Below are 23,217 nucleotides of genomic sequence, written 5' to 3'. Positions count from 1 at the left end.
CAATTTAAGTTTCAACAAAATAAACTTTTTCTACAACCAAAAAATTAAAATTACATAAAAAAAATGCTAAAAAAAATATAAAGATTTATAGTGGTTCAGTCCAACTAGACCTATGACCACTCCCTAAAGACTCCCACTTTACGTATTGCACTATTACCAAAATGACTATCATTTTTCTCCCATAGCAAGGCGAAGATGCCTTTATAATTAGCCTCTCTTCCACCAATCCCTGCTGTAATAGAGTTCCATCATCCTTTCACATCCTCCAAGTGTCGGCAGAGTATCATCATCCTTTCACACTCTTCAAGTTTTAGTAGAGAATTGGTATCCTTTCACACTCTCCAAGTGTCGGCAGAGAATTGGCATCCTTTCACACTCTCCAAGTGTCGGCAGAGAACCGGCATCCTTTCACTCTCTAAGTGTCACCATAGAATAATCATTGGTTAGGAGTGACTAGAGCAAATAATTAAGGGTAACTGATTCTTTTGATGTTATGGACCACCTAAGTCAACACTAGCTAGCTTAATGGCTAAGCAAGCCATATAAAAGAATGGATAGTCTATGGAAGGCTATTGGTAGCTTGATTTGGACTTGGGAAGTTGAGTTTTGGTTTGGAAATCTTAAAATGGCTCAATTCAATAGGTTTGACCCTCTTGGGCTAAGCTAAGTGGGTTGGACCACTTAGGGGAGCTATCTTAGGATTTTAGGAATAATTGTGTAATGTCTGGAGAGGTTTGGTATAGGTTTGGATAGGTTTAACTGAAGTAAACTCAAAGAATATCACTTGAGCCATTTGGTTAAATTAGGATTGAACATGGGAAAGGGAGCTTGACCATGGTTTAAGTACATGTCTAAATGCATATAGAAAATGTTAAGATCACCTAGAATTAATACCTAAGCATTGGATTTAGATTAGGTGGTTATATTTGAATTTAAAGAATTTAGGGTAAAAGGGTGATCTTGATCAAATCCACTTTAACCATGTGTCAAATTGGTTGACTGGACTCATTGGCATATGGAGTGAGTCTAAGATCAATTCAGGGGTCCTAAGGAAATCACCAAGGTTTTAAGGCATTTTAGGCTTTTTTTTTTTAAGGTTTGATTTTTGGTTGACCTAGGGGTCCTCTACCTATTTAAGGTGACTAGGAAGTATCCTAGCATCCTTTGGTGGCTTTTAGATAATTATAGGGTTAATTAAATCATAAATGGTTCAATTAAACCCTAAGGCTCATGTAATGATAACTTTAGGTTTTGGGTTTCGGGATTTGGCTTTAAACATTTATAAATGAGTTTATAAAGGGTTAAGATAGCTTTAAATGGACCTAGGAAGGCCTGGATTAGCTCTTAAGGTCTTACATAACACTCAAGGTAAGTAATGTTAACCTTATTTTCAAGGGTTGAATACAATGTATAGGGTTCCATAAGATTTGAAATTTCTTATGGCAAACCAATACTAAGTCCTTAAGAATTCACCTATGAGGGTCATATGAGGAAGTCCATACACTAAAGAGGAGATCCTGATGACTAAGGATCAACATATGAGAATGTTATCAACCTAATTAAAAAATGAGGTTAGTAACTATTGTATTTATCATATTGATATGATTATTAGTGAGCTCCAATAACTTTATTGGCATTCTCAATTATTACAAGTTACATTCATATTTAAAAGTCCCCTACCTCAAGCCTTGGGTGAGGGCCATAAGGGTCATCAGCATCTCTAAGTCATTTAGTTCTAGCATCTCTCTTTAGAACCTAATGATTAATCCACTTAGGGACTCGCCTGACTCCTAACTTATCCTAAAAGGAGCTTACAAGATCTTGATAGATTTCTTAGCACTCGCAAATTACAAGATAAACATCATCTTGAATTCAATGAATGATGTAATAAGACTAATGGGAGGCAAGAAAAACACTAGAGACTGCTCTTTAAATGAGGTAAAAAAATAGATGGAATTTTAGCACATCATTGATACTTATTAATGAAGAGGCTAACTCATAGTATGTTATGTACTCAACGGGATTTGAACTTCCCCTATACGATTGTGAGGGGGGCATTTTTTAATTTTGCTAATAGCTTGACATATGAGATTTATCTAATGAATGTACTTTTTTTTAATAAGGGCCCTTGTCTCCCTCGCATGTCCATGCAAAGGAGGGGATTCTCCTTCAGTATGGGGGTACGTTGATATTTGATTTTTTCCTTTGAAACATTAAGTATGAGGATTTATCTTATTTGTTTGCATTTGGTCCTCCCTTTAGACCCTCTCTACTGCTCATTGGATCATCATTATGATTTTTTTCCTACATCTCCATAAAATCAAGTTAAAGTTTAGATTATTCATATTTACCAATGTCCCCCTTTTTATAGTTCTACTTCACATAGGGCTCAATTTTTGGTTAACAACATCTCATCGTATCTTTCAAGATGCAAGATATAAATTTATCAAGTGACAGCCTAACTCCTACTTACAAGACTAACTAAAATGACAGAGTAAGAGAAATGAAAAAATGGGTGAGTAAAGAGAATAGTATTGCAATTTTATTACTCACTATGAACATTTAAAAAAATATTTATGAAAAATGCCTTTAAACTTTGTATTTAAGTTTACAAGAGAGGCTACACATAGGAAAATAATAAAATAGTATAAGATTTGTTTATTGAAAATACATGGGCTAGACCAAGTGGGCACCCATAGATATTCATATATAATGCAACCTTAGGGGACCTCGAGTGAGTCTTATGGGTGAATTCCCATAAAAATTTACCTATTAAGCAGAGATGTTTCCTAGGTATGTGTAGTCGCTACTACTCAACTAACATAGGTGAGCATATATTATTGATGGGGCTACAGGTTCGCTGGTAGAGCTGAGCACCCTCAAGAGGGTAAGTTCATCTAAAACGAGTGTTCCTTTTAGTCTAGCTCTTCTAAAGATAGTGCCTCTCTTGGTCAAGTTTTTTTAAGGTGAATCTCATTATTGCTCATGCTCCTTTGAAGATTCCACGTATAGGAGGTATACATACATAAAGCCTTTGATAGATAAAATAAATAAATTTTATTTTAATAAAATTGTATAAAAATAAACTCAATAATGGGTTCTCAATTAAAATAAATAAATAAATAAAATAATGGGTTCTCAATTGTAGTCATCAAGATGAGGGTGACTTCCCATGAGAAGTAATTGAGAATATGACAAGTTCTAATGTAAATTTATAATGAAAATGTGATTTTCAAAAGGAATTCATGGTGAAGAGAGCCTCTTTAAATAAAATGAGATATGAGACTGGAAAGGGAAACTTTTAGAATGAGAACTATCAATACACCCATAAGAAGAATGTGTAAGGAAATCTCGCAAAGAGATGAGACTTTTCAAGAAAGGGGAAAATTATTACCAATAATAAGAGTTATTGGGATAAGTCATAAAGAGGAACAACTTCCTACGGAAAGGAGGTGATAAGGCACCAACAAGATAGATTTCTTTGGACAAGTTGCTGAGAGGATCATTTTCTTAAGAAAATATGATAGTAAGGCACTAGCAAGGATTTCATTCCCAAGGCAAGTCATGAAGAGGGTTTGCTTCCTAGGAAATGGTAGTGTAAAGGCATCGATAATGACAAACTTCCTAGGAAAAGTCAAAACAAGTGATGACTTCCCATGAAAGGGCAACAATAAGGCATTGATAAGAATTAAATTATAGGCAGAAGTCATAAAGGGTATACTTTTAGGGATATGGTGGCAATAAGGTGCCAATAATGATAGAGTTCATAAGAGATCGACTAGTTTGTGCTCAAGCTAAAGAGGCTAACCAAATATAGATGAGAGGTTAATACAACACATGAATTTGGTGAATCATAGCCAAGCAAAAAGTAGGTGTTGGTTCACCCAAGAGAGTTTTGGGTGGAATTAGGCACTGTGCAACCTAAATAAGCACTTGAGCTGGTAAAAAAACTTTTTAAAATGCGAGGCATTGTTCAAGTTTTAGTAGTTCTAACAAAGTTTAAAATTGCTTAAGAATGAACTAAGGTTTGGCTTTGTCTATCTACTAATAGAAGGGTTAGATTATGTTTTGCACCAAATTGTCTAAGGTTTGATGTTGTACCAACTAGTATGAGGTTTGACTTTCGGCTAGGGTGTCAATATTTGACCCAACCCAAAAATTTTGGGTTCGGGTTAGGGATTTCGACCCGTTTGTAAAATCGGGTTGGCTTCGGGTTGACCCGGAAACCCGAAATCAATCTGGTTTGACCCGTTTTTAATTAATTTAGGAGGGTTTTAATGAATTTTTATGAAATAAGTAAATGATATTTCAAAAAATTATAAACATTATTGCCCAAATTAAATTAATCTTGATTTATTTTAAATTAATTGAAGTAAATTTTACTTTAATTTGATTTAGATTTAAATAAATTGAATTTAATAAAAAAATTTAATAAAATATACCCGAATCGGGTCGGGTTCGGGTTAGGAAAACCGACCCGTTTGCAAAAACGGTTTGGGTGGGGTTGAACAATGTCGGGTCAATTTCGAGTTGGACCTGAACCCGACCCGCGACCCGGTTTTGATAGCCCTACTTTAGGCCAAGTTTGGGTATAGTCTCATTATCTATAAAAGGAGCTAAGTCCATCTACTAAGCTTGGGTTATAAAGGGGTCCTTTAAAGGGATTATGATTTTAATAGGTAAATTCTAAAACTAGGGTAAGCAAGTTAATATTAAGATTCCATGATTTGGGTGATTGAAGGAGTAAATCATATTAAGAGGTCTTGCTGAGTCAAAAAAGATGTTAACAATATTGATTCAAATAATTTTATTAGATTTTCTTTCATACTTGCAATCAAGGATATATCTTAACATTAATTGGAGTCTTTAGGAAGATTGGTGAAGCTTCAAAAAACCTTCTTTATAATTTGATTCAATTTTCTTACAAATCCTTTAGTGCATGTTGCCCTCTTGCTATTCTTTATATTATGTAACTCATTATAAATCTAACTAATTGGTCAACTCCATTACCAAAAATAATACTTAAAATTATAATACCATATTATCCCTAATTTGCCAAAAATAAAAAAACATATTATAATGTCTTCGTATCCTAAGAATTTATTACATTTAATCACACTTGCAATCAATGCTAATTGTAACATCAAATTCATTAGTGTATGTCAAATTTGAGTCAAATTTTCAAAAATTAAGGGGGTTTTCAAACAAAAAGTTGTTTTTATTAAAAATAAAATAAAATAATAATCCAAATTGTATTTTTAAGGCTTTATTTGATTGGACGTTTTTTGTGTTTATTCCATTTTAAAATGGTAAATTTATTTCTTCTTTATTGTTTGGTTCCTCAAATCACATTTTCAATAACATCATTTTCTTCATTTTTTTATTATTTTCATAAAGCTTTTAAATATGTTTGTACGTTAGAAAACTACATTCTTTGAATCATAACCAAAGGAAGCCTAAATATACTGAGCTTAATTGGGCAAAAAGCCAATTTTGGATCAACCCTTGTTAATCCGGCAAATCTTCTTTTACGTTCAGCCTATTGCCAACTTAGAACAGTTCATATCTGTCGCTCGTCTCCGCTCGTTTCCAGTTGCCCCGCCATTTTCTTGCCGGTAGTTGGCTTCTCCTTAAGCCTCTTCGTCGGCGTTCTTCCACCTACGCTACGCCGCCACGATCTCCTTCCCTGATATATATATACTTGGCCGCCGCCCCGCTGCTCTCGAAGAATTCATTGCTTGAAAACAATGAAGATTACCCTTTGGTCTTTTTTCTAGTGTTTTTTCACCCTAATAAAGTTTTTTTGTAGGTTATGTTTAATAAATCAGTGACAGAAACCTTTTATTTCGGAAGAAAAAAAAATAACGATACATGCTTTCTTCTGATGAACGGTTTGTCTTTTAACAATATGCAAACGATTTGCCCTGTAACAATATGCAAGTATTGATTTTGTCTTCTTTTTCATTCGTTTCATATCACAAAGCGTATTAATCTGATTTAGAATATTATGCGAAGGAAGTGAATTTTGGAATTCTGAACCAATGTCAGCGGAATCTATGTAATACCCTGATCTTGATCCGTGAGCGCATTCGCTTGATCTGGTTAGTGAACCCTCTGCAATTCTTTCTTAGAGCCACCGACTTTGAGAACCTCATCAAATTCTTTAGCCCTTGGCGGCTTCTTACACGCCTGCAAATTGTACCTGTTGGAGTTCAAAGCTGATCAGTAAGAAAAAACCGAGGTCATGATTGATACCGTTTTAGTGAGTTTTAGATACTTTTTTGTATATAAACTTTGATGGAAAAATGCTAAGAATCTTGTAATTTGTTGTTGAACTTTCTTTGACTTGTCTTCTGACTGCAGCGCTTTTATGCTTGTTAGATTGTAACTGAAAGAATAAACAAAGTTGCGGCATACTGACTCAAGATTTTTCCTGGACTTTTTTTGTTGTCAAGGCTAAATTCAAAGTCAGTCTAATTCTGGCCCTTTACTTTTATGTAGCTTTCATGCTTGCATGTATACTTTTTTATGCTTGGTTTAATAAGAGTTCTAGCCTATCATCATTTCTTAATGAATGCTTAAACTGAATGGTTGAACTGCAAGGAGATTTATTAAACTAGTTGCTTGAACTAATTTGTATTGCTTCATATAGAATTACCTACTTTGGATTCTATTATCATCCGCCTCTCTTCCAATCCTTGCATTTTGTATCACCTGTAAATACAAATGATTCATTATCAGTTCTCCTCTTAACCTGTGATGAAATTGTTATCTCAAGAATGTATTCTGCATCATGAAATTTGGATCAATCTAATGAAATAAATGAAAATGATAGACAGGAATTGAAGCTGCGACATAGCTGTTTTCTTTAGCTTACCTACTGTTTATGCATGCTTTTCAAAGGCAGTCCTTAGAAGTGAGAAATGATTATTTCAATAATGGTGGCATACCAGGCATATCCATGCATGCTGTAACAAAAGTGTAGGAAAATGGCCATTCATCTACACCCAGATTTTACTATAAATTTCTCATATCATCCAACGAAAACATTGTGTCTACAGGTCTGTCATTTATTTTCTTTTTTTCTTTAACTTAGACAAAGCATAAATTCTTGGATTTTAAACTAGTGTAGATCATATTTAATGGTGGAATTTCTCCCCTTTACATTCAATTAAATTTAAAAGTTGTGGGTCCTCGGCGATTAAAACTATTTCCATAGCCTTGTAAATGAAGTCCTTAATGATAAGTAGGGTTTACCTCTGTCAAACTTGCCATACGCTGTCTCATCTTTCTTTGAATGAAGCCTCTTGTGCACTGCTGAAAATTTAGTTAGGCTTTAGAGTTTTAAAAAAGATATTTGATTGACTAGTATCGTAATGTCATGCTACTGACCTTCACATGGTATTTAACGTATGCATCAAAGTTCAGTAGAATCCAGATAACCTTATCAGCTCTTTCACCTTTAACATGATGAGGAAGAATCTCTATAAAGCAGGAAAACCCAAAACAGAAAATTAGGCTTAGACCTTCCAGATTTCTTGTCTACTTATGCTTTTTGTTTCACAATGGGTTTTAAGGAGCAATTATTTTGTACTTCCATGCTCAAGCAAGGTTTGGTTTTACTATAAGTAATTTGATTAAATTTGTTTCATTTATTTCTTAGTTATTTTGTAGGAACCTTCTTGAATAGGAATGAGTGTAAACGGCGTTGTGTCTATACCAAAAGATACAAATCCTCCATTAGTAGTCAAATACTGGAAATTCTCCCCTCTTAATTCCGGAGGAGGTATTGGTGACCATGTACAATGTGGTGCCTTGGCGTAAGCAGATGAATGTCCAACATCGGTTAGTTCCTGTTGTGGATCTTTGTATTAAGAAAATGAAAAATATTTGAACATGTAAGTTGATCACTGGAAAACATTTTTCTTTATTAGAAACTTGCCTGAAAGAAAGCTGTTGCTAGAATAACGTCAGAGTAATCCTTTAAACGCATGGGAAGTATGGCAGTTAACTTATCTGGCTGTTACATGAATACCCCATGATGTCAGATTGTCAGCTTCATTAGGTCGGTTGAAGTATCATTAAAAATTATAAGGAAAATAAGACTGAAGTAATGAATTATTTGGAGCTAAAGCTCATAGCAAGTTGAGGAGGTGAAAGCTTATACTTGGCCTTATGAAGATCAAGTGCACTGGTTCTTCTTTGGCTACAATTTCACTTTTAAGCATTCAATGGTTGTTCTATAAGGAATGGTTACCGAGCTCAAAAAGCATCAACCATTCTGCAAGTATATGCTGTGGTCATGCGTTGAGCAAGTCTTTGTTAGAGCACAATGAAGTCTAGGATGGGATTTTCGAATAGAAGAAAGCATTTTAAATTTTTTGTTGAATGATATTTAAGTAGTATGAGTTTATTGATTAATTTTAAGTAGCATACATACTCCTTTCATGCTTCAAGTTTTAAGAAGTCTAGTGATGAATCTATTACGGTTGGGCTGAAAGACAACAACAATGTAAAAGAACAAGAAAGTTACTCAAACGGAGCTATAGTTTTGAGAACTTAAAAAAGCGAAAGTTTTGATATTCTAAAACTACTTTAAATTGTTGATAACAGTTTACAGGATTGACGTAATTTAAAAAAAAAACATACCAGTCCTATGATGAAAAATGGCTCTCTTGGGTGATAGACAAGTTTGATAGGCTTGCACACCCCATAAGACATATCTTGAGAACCAATATTCCACAAAATGTCTTTCAATTGCGAGTTCAATATGATTGCTTGAAGGGATGAAATTTCTGTGATAGCCTTCATACGATCTTCTGAAAAAAATGATGGTTTGTTTTATTAGTTACAATATCCAAAGTAGCCAAGATAAGAAAATGGAGATCTAGAAATAATAAGATTTAAGTTAAAGATGAATAGATTTTGAAATTTATAAAATTTTATGAAATGGGAGTTCTGAGGAAAACTCTATAAAAAATTTAAGTGAATAAAATCATTAAATAAATTATTGATTTATCAGAAGAAGTAAAGCTCAACTAATCCTGAATAAAATGCATAAAGGTAAAGGTCTATATAAGAAATCGATGCGGACATCCGACAGTAGATGTTAATCAAAGGAAGAGGCAAAGATCGACGGCTTAAATCCCTCCATTTTATCTTAGTTTATTAATTTTATTTAATTATGCATTTTCTGTTTTTACCCTTAAGAGTCTTTTCTTATGTATGCTCAAAGGCCTATATAGAGGCCCTTGCTCTTGTATTAGATCAATGATGGAGTTTTAATTAAAAAAATATTATTTCTACACTTTGTTCTTGAGAGTGATGGGAGTTCTTAGGAGAGTGGAAGTCCCTATTTGAGGGCAATGAAATACCCACCAGGCGTAGGATGTGTCTGGGCTCGTGGTTGAAGTCCTTTGGTGAAAGGCAACGAAATACCTGTCAGTCTTTGGAAGTGTCCGAGACTCGCGGTTTATTTTTCTTTCTCTAATCCCTCACCTCCTCCTTTAACTGCCGGTTAAATCTTCACCTAGTCGCCTGCTTTCTACCTCCCATCCTCTTCCCCTCCACCGGCCACCCACTCTTCCCCTCCACCGACCACCCACCTCCTCTCCTTTTTAACAGTCAGCCACAACCCTACCCTTCTTCCAACCGCCAATCTCCTCCTCATCTCCACCCTAAAACCCCACCAAATCGCCACCTTCACCTCCTAGCCGCCACTTCCCTTAGCCCTCTCATCCTAGTTTCCTTCTTTCCTATTTGGATTTGTTTTAATTTTGGAAAGAATTCAAATGATTTAAAATTTCAAATCCTTTCCTAAATTAGTTATCTTATTTTAGGAAAGTATTTCAATCAAACCTATTTCAATTTCCAATAGGATTTGATTTAAATACTCCTTAATTTAAGATTCCCTGCTTGGCAAGCTTTAAATCAGCTAATTAAGAGGCCCGTTAATGCTCCCCTAATTAAGCCTCCAATTCCACCAATTACTCCCACCTCTATGGCTAAATTAATTTCAACATTTTGAATTTGATTCCCTCCTATTTCAAATTCAAAATTTCTTAAATTGAATTTCCCTCCAAAAACTACCGCCTAACTTAAACTCTACCCACTCCTCCTAGCCGCCGAATTTAGCCCCACCCTTTTTCCTCTTAAATTTATTCTTTCCTAAATTAAGTCGTTTTAATTTTGATAAGTTATTGAATTTAAATTCAAATGAATTTGAAATTTCAAATTCTTTCATAAATTATTTACTTTAATTTTGAAAAGTCTTCCCTCAATCAAGGAATGATTCAATCTGAAATTGATTGTGAATCAATTCAAAATTCCTACATTCATCGAACATAGACAACTCTTCCTACATTCATGGAACCTAGACACCTCTTCCTACATTCATGGAACCTAGACACTTCTCTCCCCCATCTCTTTCTCTCCCTCCTAAATTAATTAATTCCCCTATTGGACATCCACTTAGGGAAATTAATTAACCCCCCCCCCCCCCCCCCCCCCACACACGCACCCCCCCACCTTCGTTCTACATCAGAAGTCCATTGAGATTTAGAGTTATTGGAGATGTTGAATAGATTTATTATCAAAATATTTTAATTAAATTTCTAAACAATAATTAAACAACAGATGATTGAAGAAGAAAAATTTAGGTACTAGTCTTTCGAAAAGAAAGAAGATTTGATGACTATTTTTTTAGAGCAAGTTGGCTTCAAACCTACCATTGAACCTCATAGGTTTAGCTCAAGCCTACATAACCCCTCCTTAGTCTTCTATCTAGTTGGCGTTATGACCCATTCATAGAACTATGTTACTTGTTTGGCCCATTGAGTTCTTATTGTTTCAAATTGCTTAAGTTAAAGCTCAATTTACCTGAAGTCAGCGTAGGATGACTTGAGGTTGCTTAGAACTCAAATGGTTTAATTAATTATGGACTTAGGTAGTTAATCCTAATACAATGGATCCATCTTGACTAAATTGAATCTAGTGGAATCTTAGGTTAGTTTAACTTAGTCTATTTGCATTTTAGATCTAGATTGGCCTAGGTTAGTGAACCCCTGAATTTTCTTTTAATCCTATAATACTTATGCAATTGTAAATCCATAAGTGGCACCCTAGATGGTGTTAGCCCTGTAGTGGAAACTTGGTTTAAAATTACGCAATTTGAGATTTGCCTCAGCTCAAGGCACACAAAAGAGTCTTTAAGGACTTAGCTAGTTAACCCTAAGACAATGGATCCATCTAAACTCAATTGAGTCTAGTGGAACCTTAGGTGAGTTTAAGTCTATTTGCCTTTTAGATCTACATTGGCTAGGTTAATGAATCCTTGAACTTTGTTTTAAACCTATGATACCTATGTGAGTGCAAATCCATAAGTGGCACCCTAGATAACCATAGCCCTCTAGTGGACCCTTGGTTTAAAATTGCACAATCCGAGCTATGACTCAACACAAAGCACACAAAAGAGCTTTCAGGCGTATGTCTCGCGTGGGCTAGTTGATGTGTATGCCTCAATTAAGTGAGGTACACCTTAAGGCCCTCAACCTTTTTTGACGAGGAGCAAATCTCAAATTGATGATGCTAGGTTCTTATAATTTATATGCTTAAAGTCTTAAATTTAATTATAAACTCAATATTTAAACCTAAACTTATTTCTTTAAAAAAAATTGAAATAGTAAATTGAGAGCCTCAAGACCATAAGGAGTTGCATGTTGCAATGAATTTGCATGCAAGGCTACATTGACCTTGCTTTTTGTGCTGTCGTTGGTGTCTTTGGCACTAGTAGCCTTTCTTGTTCTTTATTCCTTCTCTTCTCTTATTTCTTACTTTTTTAACTAATTTTGTTTTCTTTGATCATTTGCATTTCTTATTCTCTATTTTTGGATGAGATTTTTAGTTTAGGGTTATTTTCAAATGGTTAAGAGATTATGAAAGAGTTTAATGAGAAATAGAAATGACCTGTCATGGAAATGTAGTGTTCTAAGTACAAATTTTTGGGATTGAGAAGACATTTATTTGGAATGCAACCATTTCGATAAAACAGTTAAATGATGTATAACAATAATGAAAAAATATCTTTTTACTTATAAAAATATTACACTATATACCAAAGTACCTTAAAAAGTGAAAGAAGAGATTTGTGCTTATATGAATAAAGTGGCCATGCCAAAACATTTAGGACAACTACAATTTAATGAGTCTATTATGGTAGTGAGCTTAGTAACAAAGAGTCGTCTCTTAGGCCACAAATCTCCAAAAGTGATGCTAGGGGACCTATAGATCAATATATGATGAATATGGAGGAAAATAGCAAACCGATATAATGAATCTTCAATTTGAGAGGAAGATTCAACTCTTCAAATCTTTACCCAAAGCCTAGAGCCCAAAAGCAAAACATAAGATCTCAAATTCAAAAACCAAATTCAAGATAACCCTAATCCTAGCAAGAAGAAAGCAATTAAAGCACTAGGAAAAATTTCTTAATCCCTAAACAACCCCTAATTTGAATTTTTCCTCCAACCCAAAACATAATTAGTGTGTGGGCCCCACAACTTCAACCGCCCCCCTCTCTCTCCCCTTTGTCCCCCCCCCCCCGGGCTGCAGTTTATACACATGAACCGATCCATCGTTTAGCTGGCCCTTGGGACTGCCAAACACGGAGAAATCAGCTAGATAAGTATTAATATTATACCATAGATATTAGTATGTACCTTATGTCTACAAATCTATTAGTATAACTCTTAATATTTGCTCTTTAGGCATATAATCATAGATTCTTTATTCGGTTAGATCTAATTGATAAAATCTTATGAGGACATCCGACAGTGGAGGGTTTATCAGAGACAGGGCCGAAGATCGACGACCATGTTTGCATCCCCTTATTTCTAAGTTATTATTTGTATTTTTATTTATTATTGTATTGTTTCCAATTTTACCCTCACTTGAGGGAGTAGGTTCTTGTGACCCTTGAGGGGCACTTTTGTCTTTTGATGTTTACTATTGTACTTGGCTATTTATGTCCTTTTTCTCTTCTTGAGAGGGGATGATGATTATTATGAAATTATTTTCTCCATTTGTGTCTTGGTGAGTCTTGAGAGCTCTTGAGAGATTTGAAGTCCCTAGGTGAGGGCAATGTATCACTCGTTAGCCGCAGGAAGCGTCCGGGTTCACGGTCCATCTCCTCCTTCCTCCCCAAATCACAGGCCACCCCTCTTTTCCCTCCAAGCCCCCAGCCATCTTCCCCCCTCCCCTCCAAACCGTCGGCTACCACCATCCTCCTCCCTCCAAACTGCTGGCTCTGAGCCCCAACACCACCGTCCCTAGCCCCACCTGGCCCAAGCCCCACCATCTCTTATAACCTCCAGCCTTCCCCTCCAAACTCTAGCCACCGGCCACCCCTTTCCCTCATAGATTTACTACTTTCCTAAAATATTTTGTTATTAATTTGGAATGATTTTGAATTCAAATTAAAATAAATTTCAAATTCAAATTCTTTCCTAAATGATATAACTTATTTTAGGAAAGCCCCCCAATTATTGCAAATCTGAAATTAAATAGGATTTGATTTTAAATCCACATTCAACGTACAAGGACTCCTTCCCTTTTTCCCTTCTTTTGGCCGGCCTTCTCTCTCTCTCTCTTTAATTGTTTCCTTCCCAATTGGGAGCTCCAATTAAGGAGACAATTAGCCACCCCCTCCCCCTTTATTCCCTCTTTCTTCCTTTCATTTTAGAAAAATTAAAATCAAGTTCTCTAATTATCTCCTCCCTTAAATTTAAATTTAATTTCAGATTTATCCCTCCTTGATTCACATATAAGTTCTACAACTAAATCCTCCATTTCCCTCCTCTATGGCCGGCCCCTACCTCTACCCCTTCACTTTGAATTACTCCCTAACCTCCCTCCCACCTGTACTTCGATTATTACAAGTTTTCTCCTTCACCAAGACTGTTGTCCTGCATCAGGAAATCATCCTAGTTGCTGTCCAGAATTTCCTGCACGCAATAGTTTGCTTCCTCGCTGTCCAGGACCTCCAAGCTCGCTGTACAAAGCTTCCAACACGTGACAGCTTGCTGTCCCACCATCCAGAGCTTGTCTAGTTTGTTGTTCCGACTTCCGGGAACTGTTTGATCATCATCCAAACATCCATAATTGTTGTACCGCTGTCTAAAGCATGTGGGAAGGGTTGTGTAGCCATTTCTCCGCATAAACAACCAAACGACTTTGCCAGAGCTTCGAATCTTCTTCCTTGTTGGTAAACTCCTTCCCTTCCTTGTACCTTTTAAATCCCCTTCAATTGTGGCATCATAATGATTGTGTAAACTTTCTCCGCAAGCAAATTTATTAAGAGTGTGAGTGAGTGGACCCAACTAGTGACTAGTCTAAATGTTAATTTAGGTATTTCCTTTGAAAATCCCCCATGTTATGCTAAGCTTGATTGAATTGATTAATTTTATGATCCTAAATGATTATCGTGTAATTTAGCCTAAGCTACATCATCCCTCTTATTGTATTTAATCTCGGTTTAATTCGCTAAAAGTTAGAATAATTATTGTTGCTCTAATTTAAGGCATTTAATTTCAACATTGGATATTTACATACGCATCTAATTCTACATCAAAATCAGTCATCACTATCTTTCATAATATTTATTCATGTCTATATAATGAGGAAAATCCTCTAGATGTGGGTAGCTAATTTATGCAAGTAAATTGTTTTACTATCTGATGCTATACAGCCATTGTGAGATATTTCTGCATTCCAACAGCTAGAGTTGCATGAATAAGAGCATTATGGAGAAAGACATTTATATTCCTTATTTTTCCGAGTAGTTGACACCTCAATTAGCACTCAAAAGTATTAATGGATGAGAAAACTGATGACGAGGCTGATGATTGGTATGGGAGGATATCTATATAACTTCATTCCAAAAAATAAAAAAATAAAAAGAATTTCAGAGAAGCCTACTATTTTTGTTATTACATTCTAATGAGATACTTCTATATTGCGATCAAACTGAGTTATTTATAACCAAAAGCATTATGGAGCAACAGCATCATACACTTCCACTGTTTTAATTTTAGAATAACTTTTTCCCCCCACTGATGGCAGTAGCGTAATTTGCTGCTGCTGCTGCTAATAATAATAATATCATAATTTTCAAGCCGGAAACACCTATGTTAGCTTACAACCATGCTAGTATAGCTGATTGATATTCATTATTTAATGCAGAAGTAAGATTAATAAAGCCATACCTATGTTATGTGGGAGTCTACTAAACCTCAATCTCAGGGTAAGAACATATCCTTCTTTAGGAGTTTCAACCAGTTCTGCAATGTCAAATAATGTCCTTCCAATTTCTCGTATGGTGCATTCAGGTAATCCATGTGGAAGCATGACTTCTGGAGTTAGTGATAACATGGATATTGATAAGTATATGATAGAGGGATCTGATGCTGAAGCCTGCACGCAGCTCTTAAAATGTTAAAATTCCAGGTGCAAGAGCTGATATCCTGTTTATATTATAGTCAATTTAATAGTTCGTCAATTAGAATGGTCAAAGTTCTGAACAAGATTTTTTGGTTTTTTACTAAATATTGTGCAAGCAAAACTGAAGTAACTTATATGTGGTTTCTTGTCCTTAAATGTAAAATAAATTATTAGATTGCATATAATTCAGGCTTTAAACTGATATTGTTCCATTGCTGTAGTAAGAATGATACTTTAATAATTTGCACTGAGCTGCCGATATATTACTATATGAATTGCCTAACGGACCACATTAAAAGCAGAGATTGCAGGAAGATACCTGGATGTTGTAGTGAACTGATCCAAATTCATACAGGTGGTGATCAATGTCCGCTGGTATTTCCATGCTACAACAAAGAAACCTCTATACTTCAATACAATAAAGTAAGTTATATGACTAGAGTTCAATGCTTTTTCTTTGGACACTGGGGCATCAATATATTAAGTATAGATAACGTTAAACATTTAGACTTATTTTTCTCTAGCCTGTTTGCTTCTGAAAGGAACTAGATCACTTATATTTTGAAAGTTTTTTCAAAGTGATAAGTGAAATACAGTACGCCAAAATTCTTTTTTATTTTAATAGATGGTGTACAAAGTGTAGCAATGCTTGTTGTGAAGTATAATCGTACAGTGAAATAAATAAATAAATAAATAACTGCAATGAAGAAGAAAGAACATCAGGATTTAACGTGGAAAAACTCGAAACCAGAAAAAATCACAGAGCCACACCACACAAAGAAGTCCAGTATAAAAAATAGGAAAAATTGTACGAATGTCTTCTGACACTCTAACTTTATATCTTTTCACTTCACACAATAATCTAATTAAAACCTATAAGAGATGCATTTAAAAATATCCAAAGCATGCAACCTTTCAAGTAAAATAAGAAGAAGGTGGAAGAAAATTGCTTAGCCCGACTCGCAGTACTGCGGCATTGGGCTTTAGAGCATCGTAACAATCCACTCTCTGTCTCCAGCATGTGGATGAAGCATTACAGCGCTCTAGCATAGTGCACAATGGTGTTATACGGCTGTATGGACAAGAAATTTTTTTGCAGGGCCTTCGCCCTTGAAACTCCAAGTAAAGGAGGCACTGCGACTTCCTAGCGAACTCCTTGTCTAGCTCGATCGATAGGATTAAGGTGTGTGTCAACGGTACCACTCGATTGATCTACACAAACAAAGTCCACACAAAATTATTAATCCCTCTCTTGAAAATTGATTGCAATTAAATATTCTCCAGGTTTACAGCACCAATCATAGTATTTGTAGTATTGCTCACCCCTGCCCTCAACCTTCATGAAAATCAATTAAAGCTACACATAGCTTCATTTTATCAATTGTCACCATCTTTATTAGCATCCTTGCAGTATTTTGGGTCATATATATCTTCTCCAAAGATAACTTATTATCTTCCAGAAGCGACCTAATGAAATGATATCGAAGCTGGATATACTTTGTTCTGACATAGAATGTAACATCCTTAGCTTGATGAATAGCACTCATGATGTTACTATACAACTTCTCATTTCTTTTTCCCTTCGCCAAATTTTGTCATAAACTTTTGCAATCACATCATCTCCTTGTTAGACGTAGTAATATCAATGTAGTCAGGTTCTATAGTGGAAAGAGCAACAATCTTCTATAACTTAGAAATCCAACTCACTATTGTATTTTCTAAAGTGAAAATATAACATATTGTACTCCTATAATCAATATATCCAATAAGATCAGAATCTACATATCCCTATTTTTGAGTCTCTGTATATCCAAAACAAAACTTTTTGTCAGCTAATCCTCTCAAGTGCATGAGAATCTACTGAACCGCCTCCCATTAAAGTTTGTCTATGTTACTCATATATCTACTGACCACTCTCACTGCATATGATATATGTGGTCTAGTACAAATCATAGCATACATCAAACTTCCAACTACTCAAACATATGAAGTCTTCTCCATTTGTTATTGCTCTGCTTCAGATTTAGGCAAATATTCTTCAGATAGTTGAAAGTGACTACCTAAAAGAGTGCAAACTAGCTTTGCCTCACTCATATTGAATTTCTATATCAGCTTTTCAACATATTCAACCTAAGATAACTTAAGTATTCATACACTTCTATCCCCGCTAATTTTCTTATCAAAAATGTTTTTTGCCGGATTCAAATCTTCATTTCAAACTCACTTGATGACTGCTCCATCAGTTCTCCGATCATCTCCATATCCGATCTATCTGGCACAAAACTCCTTTAGGTTGTTACATACTCAATACTATTTATCTGTCATAAACCTCTCTGATCTATTATATCACTATCTTGGTGCTTGCTCTAGCTCATATAAGCTCTTTTTGAGCCTACACACCAATTCTTCTTTGCTTGTGACTATATCTCTCTGAGATTATACCATGTACAACTTTTCTTTGAGGTTATCATGAAGAATTGTTATCTTTATATCCATCTGTTTGTGATGTAAATCCATCACTGCTACTATGCTCAACAAAACTCTGACTGTAATCATCTTTATCATTGGAGAGAATTTATGTGTAATTCACTCTTTTTTTTTGTTAAAAAGCTTTAACTATAAGTCTGACCTTGTAATGCTTTCTACCTTCAGGTTTTTCTTTTAGCCTGTAAATCAATTTATTGAGTAGTAGTTCTTGTCATTTGATAGCTCAATAAATTATGAAGTTTGATTCAATTTAAGTGAATGTGTCTCATTATTCCTGGCTTGCTCCCACTTCATTGAATCATTAACTTGAATGGCCTCATCATAGCACTTTAGTTTACCACCATGTGTCAACAATAGATAGTATAATGAAAGAGAATACCTTTGTGTTGATCATGAGATTCTACTGAATCTCCTAACTTCAGTGGTAGGTGTTTTAGGAACTCTTTATGCAACATCAGCTTTGAGCACATCTCCTGTCTTTGTCTTCCTAGTCATCACCATCATCTAACTCGACATACCTGAAAGAATTTTTTGGAGTTTTATGTATACCTTTGTATATTTCTTTTTTATTAAATGTGACATTCCTACTCCTAATAAATTTATAATTCTAATAATCCAAAATTTTATAGTCAAATTCAGCTGAGTCATATCTAATGAATGTGCACTTAATAGACTTTGGATCAAGCTTGTTTCTAGATCATGCATCAACATAAATATTAGAGGAACAACCAAATTATTTGAGTTATATCCAAAAAATACATATTTAATAGACTTTGGATCAAACTTACTACTAAATCTTGTGTCAACATGAAAATAAGATAAACAACTGAAGACTTTCTTAAAAGAGTTTTTTTTTCTCTTTAAAGAGGGACAACCAAAGACTTTTAGGTGAGAGAAACTTACCTCGTTGTCACTCCAGGCTTCTTCAAGTAATCCCACATTTAGAAGAATTGATGGACCACGATTGATCAGATAGCAGCATTTAGTGCTTCTACTTAGAACTATTTAGGTGGACCTACATCCAATCTCATGCTCCTGACATGCTCAGTAATAGTTCAATTTATGTACTATACCAAAATCATTTTGTTGTAGTGTTCTTGGAACAGTAAACTCATGTTTGATCCCTTTCAAAGCACAAAAATCCTTGAGCTTCTTATTATGTAACTTGCCACCATTATTTCATCTAAAATACTTCAAATTTAAACTTGTCTCATTGTCAATCATAACCTTCTATTTCTTGAAATTATCAAACGCATCTTATATTTTAGGAAATTTACCAATACCCCTCTACTATAATCATAAAAAAGTGACAAAATATAAATCTTCCTATAGAAGAAACTATTACGAAGCCAACCAGACCGGCCCAGGAGGGGGTGGTCCAGTTCTACAGGAGGTGAGCTTAGCCACCTCCTTAAATTAAACCGCCCAGCATGTGGGACCCCCTTGAGGCGGCAACAAGAGAGAGAAAGGGGCGGCTAGTGCATACGGAGAGATTTTTTAAATTGGTTTTTGTTAGGAACCTTTTAGGAAGATTTGTATTTAAAGATGAAGAGAGGCTAGGGTTAAGGCATGCAAAATTTCGGTTTCTCTTGGGGTCTCTTTGGTGTTTTGGGCTCTAAGCTTCTTGTCTAGAGATTGGGAGAGAACGATCCTCCTCTCGAATTGAGGATCAATTGTATCTTTGTTTCGTTCTTGCTTCGATTTACTTTCTATAAGACTATCTATTGTTTTGATTACTTTTCCATCAAATTTTCTTATGTTTTCTCACTGTTTTACCGATTATTGTTAGGTTTGCTTGCGAACTCAAGTATTTCCCAATAGGGTTACTTGCGAACTGAAGTATTACCTATCAAATTGGTATCAAAGAAAATCCTGGGACGATTGGTGGGCTGTTTTTGCCAATTCCAATGGTTGTTTTTGGTCCGATAAAGAAAGAAAGTGCTGTGGATACAATAAGTTTTTAGCAAATTTAATAATACATTCACTAATAGTCTATGATGCACCGACACGGCACTTAAAGAGTGTATGCAGTGTCGGACATGTGTCAGACACGGACACGGACACGCATCGAACACAGCATGGACACATGTCTGACACGGCATTTGAGTGTCGCAATTTAAAAAATTAATATTAAAATCGAACACGCCTGTCCGGTTATTAAATGAGGTATCGCTATGTACATGCTCGGTATCGCTAGGTACATGCTCGGTACCGCTCAGTACATGCTCGGTACTGCTCAATATATGCTCGGTACCGCTCAGTACATGCTCGGTATTGCTCAATATATGCTCGGTACCGCTTGGTACATGCTCAGTACTGCTAGGTACATGCTCGGTACCGCTCAGTACCACTACGTACATGCTCAGTACCGCTACGTACATGCTCAGTACTGCTAGGTACAGGCTCGGTACTGTTATGTACATGCTCGGTACCACTCGGTATCTTCCCATACAAACAACTTACGAACTTTTAAAACAAGCAGAACTTTAAAATTACTCTTACAATAAAATTTTGTTCCCCTTGACCCCGCAACCTGACCGGGCAGGTCAAACCCCGCCAGGGGGCAGCACCCCCTTGGATCCCCGGCAGACCGGTATATTGTTGTATTCATGTTGTCTTATTATTGGGATATTTTGATTTCACTTCATATCAATTTAATTTGATGTATTCATGTATGATTGGTTTGTTAACAAAATGTGCTTTGCTGCTGGCGGGGGTGGATTAGGTGAAGGTTCAAAAGAGCCATCTGTCCACGCCGTGTCCGTGTCCTATATTTTTTAAAATTATTATATATTATATTAAAAAATTATCATGCCGTATCCACACCGCACCCGTGTCCTATATTTTTAAAAATTGTTGTGTCCCGTGTCCGTGTCGTGTCGTGTCCGTGTCGCCGTGTCCGTGTCATTGCATCATAGCTAATAGTAATTTACAACAATTCAAAAGAGAAAAAAAAAATCAATTATCAAAGAAATAAATGATATAAATAATGAATTAATAAGAAGTCTACTTCATAAGGTGAGTTTGAGTGGCTAGTTGGAGATTGAGAGGCGAAGGCAGCTTGAAATGAGAGTGATTGTGAAGATGAGACACTGAGGAAGCATTCTTGATAACAAGCTTATGAGCAATAAACTAGTAATGTCGACAACAAAAACTAGTGAAAATCAAATAAGAACTAGTGTGGAGAGAAGAAACATTGGTAAGCAACTAGCTCCACTAAGAGAGAATGGAGAACCAATGAGCAACATCTTAATGTCTAAGAGAAATATTTATAAGTAAATAATCGTGTCTTATTATTGTGGCATTGAACAAAAACAAAATTAACCAAGATTTTTCTATGCAAAAGTTGAGTGCACATTGCTACGATGTGTACGAGATGCATGCTTTATTTTGAGCTTACACTTGATAGGTAATTGGTCCATAGGGTTTGTGCATCGCTTTGCTTCACTTCGGAAATACGCTTTCACCAGCACTATCTAGAAATGCTCGTATTTCTTATTTCTTACTCATCTAAGTTTCCCAGATGACTAAATGGTATTCAACACCTATTACGGTTGATGTTCCACAACTTTGTTTTTATGCATAGCCATTCATTACGCCTTTCATTTGTTTCTACTTCGGAAAATGATACTCGCAGAATCAGCCCCAACACTGCCATGATCTCTCTGATTCTATTTCTTCTTTCTTTATTGTTCTTCCTCCCTTTCTTCTCATCAAAGTTTTTTCACCTTTAAGACTTCTAAACCATCACACTAATGCAGTAGATTACTGTTGCAAGATCTTTAACCATAGTTGTCCCTCTGGGATCAGTCGACGCTTATGATGCTAAGCATTCTACTCTTGTACACAATGAAGGTGTAGTTACTACAAGTAAAAAACATATTTCTGTGGATTTGTGCACGATGGCTCGTAGTTAATTGATTTGTTTCTGTCCTCACAGTAGAAACATTTCTATTACTTCCCTATAACCGCATCCCTTGTAAACATAATTTGACACTATTTTTTGGAGTAAATACTTACCTTTGTAGTTTGTTTAGAATCTCCTTCAAAGCAGGGGATTCCTTCCTGAAATATGCCATCTTCTTGGTGTCCTTCGAATAACTCTTGGAGATCAGAATATCCAATATTTATGCAAGTTTGAATATCATTGTCAGCTTAGCTCATGAGTTGAAAAGCCACTAAAAGTCAGGGCAGATTTTTACAGTAAAGTAGTCTTTCTTTGAAGCAAACTATCTCCTTCAGTGATTGCTGCTTTGCTTCAAAATTACTCTGCCATGATTATAGCTGGTTGGTGATTGCAGTGAAGGTTATGATGTAACAAAAAAAAAGGGAGGATGAATTGATTGTCAACATTTTTGATAATTAAGAAGTTTTTTATAGATTTTGCCAAGCAAAAGATAATCAAAACATTTTGGAAGACAACAAAGATAATTATGATATTCAAGAATGGTGAGCAATATTTCAAATCTCTTTGTAAAAAGTAATATAAATGGATTAATAAAGGTTATCTTAGATTGTACAAGAGCAATAAAAGATTTTTTTTTTCTTTCTTTTGAAAATTAGATTGATCTAAGCACAATTAGAAAAGTTGTTTTATTCATTCAAAGTCCTTACTTAATGGGAAGATTAATAAAATTATTAGTATTAGTCAGTTCAAGACAAAAAAATTGCCTATGATTATTTGGGTAAGGGGAGAAATTATCTTTTTAATGATCTTATTAATTACATTCAAGTAAGGATTTCATCTTCGGAATTTAAGCTTCTTTGTTTTAGAGGTGTTGTTTTCCTCTTATTAAAAATATTCTTAATTCCATTTCTATATATATCTTATTTAAGCTTTATTCTTAAAGTTTTTTGTAAAAGAATTGTGAGACTATTTATAAATACTTTAAGGATTCCAATATTTCCTCTAAAAGATTTCATTATAGCCTCCTTGAAGATCTTGTTGTGATTTTTTTAGGCTTTGTTTGAGATGATTTTATTACTTCTTTTTAAAGTAGTTTGCTAGTACAAAAATTAAAAATTTTATAATAGAAAGTTGCTTCAAGAAGCACTAAAAAAGCTATTCCAAACGAAACTTTAAAGAAAGGGGGCTAGGTTTTAATAGCTTGGCTGATCTTAGTATCATATTCTCTTATAAGCTAAAGTAGTTGTTTAGATTGGGTTATAGTATTTAGCTATGTATATGAATAAAAATATTATTTAAATAATTTTTTATATATAGATTTAAATATA

At 35.0% G+C, this 23,217-nt stretch overlaps 1 protein-coding gene and 1 long non-coding RNA gene across 8 annotated transcripts; one reads left to right on the top strand and one right to left on the bottom strand.

Annotated features, from left to right (window-relative positions):
• The first annotated feature begins 5,456 nt into the window (after positions 1–5,456).
• Positions 5,457–22,297, top strand: LOC110108079. Of its 7 annotated transcripts, none has more exons than XR_003699874.1 (7): positions 5,457–6,241; positions 6,382–6,467; positions 7,675–7,845; positions 15,238–15,298; positions 15,384–15,501; positions 15,798–15,918; positions 22,020–22,297. It is a non-coding gene; the product is annotated as an uncharacterized LOC110108079 (long non-coding RNA). The 7 variants fall into 7 exon arrangements; XR_003699875.1 differs by having other exon boundaries at positions 7,664–7,845; XR_003699873.1 differs by lacking the exon at positions 7,675–7,845 and having other exon boundaries at positions 15,851–15,918; positions 22,137–22,297.
• LOC110108078 (actin-related protein 2/3 complex subunit 2B) lies at positions 6,478–8,898 on the bottom strand. Its single transcript, XM_028692620.1, has 4 exons — positions 8,650–8,898; positions 7,943–8,020; positions 7,721–7,853; positions 6,478–7,484 (listed from the first exon to the last, which is right to left on the bottom strand). Exons 1-4 carry the CDS (start codon positions 8,809–8,811, stop codon positions 7,366–7,368), a joined length of 492 nt encoding a protein of 163 aa, XP_028548453.1. The 5' UTR covers positions 8,812–8,898; the 3' UTR covers positions 6,478–7,365.
• Positions 22,298–23,217: the final 920 nt, after the last annotated feature.

This window comes from Dendrobium catenatum, unplaced genomic scaffold (genome assembly GCF_001605985.2).
Source record: "Dendrobium catenatum unplaced genomic scaffold, ASM160598v2 original_scaffold_243868, whole genome shotgun sequence".
Lineage (NCBI taxonomy): Eukaryota > Viridiplantae > Streptophyta > Magnoliopsida > Asparagales > Orchidaceae > Dendrobium > Dendrobium catenatum.
Note: the sequence above shows the minus strand (reverse complement) of the source record. Positions and strands in the feature narration are given on the sequence as shown.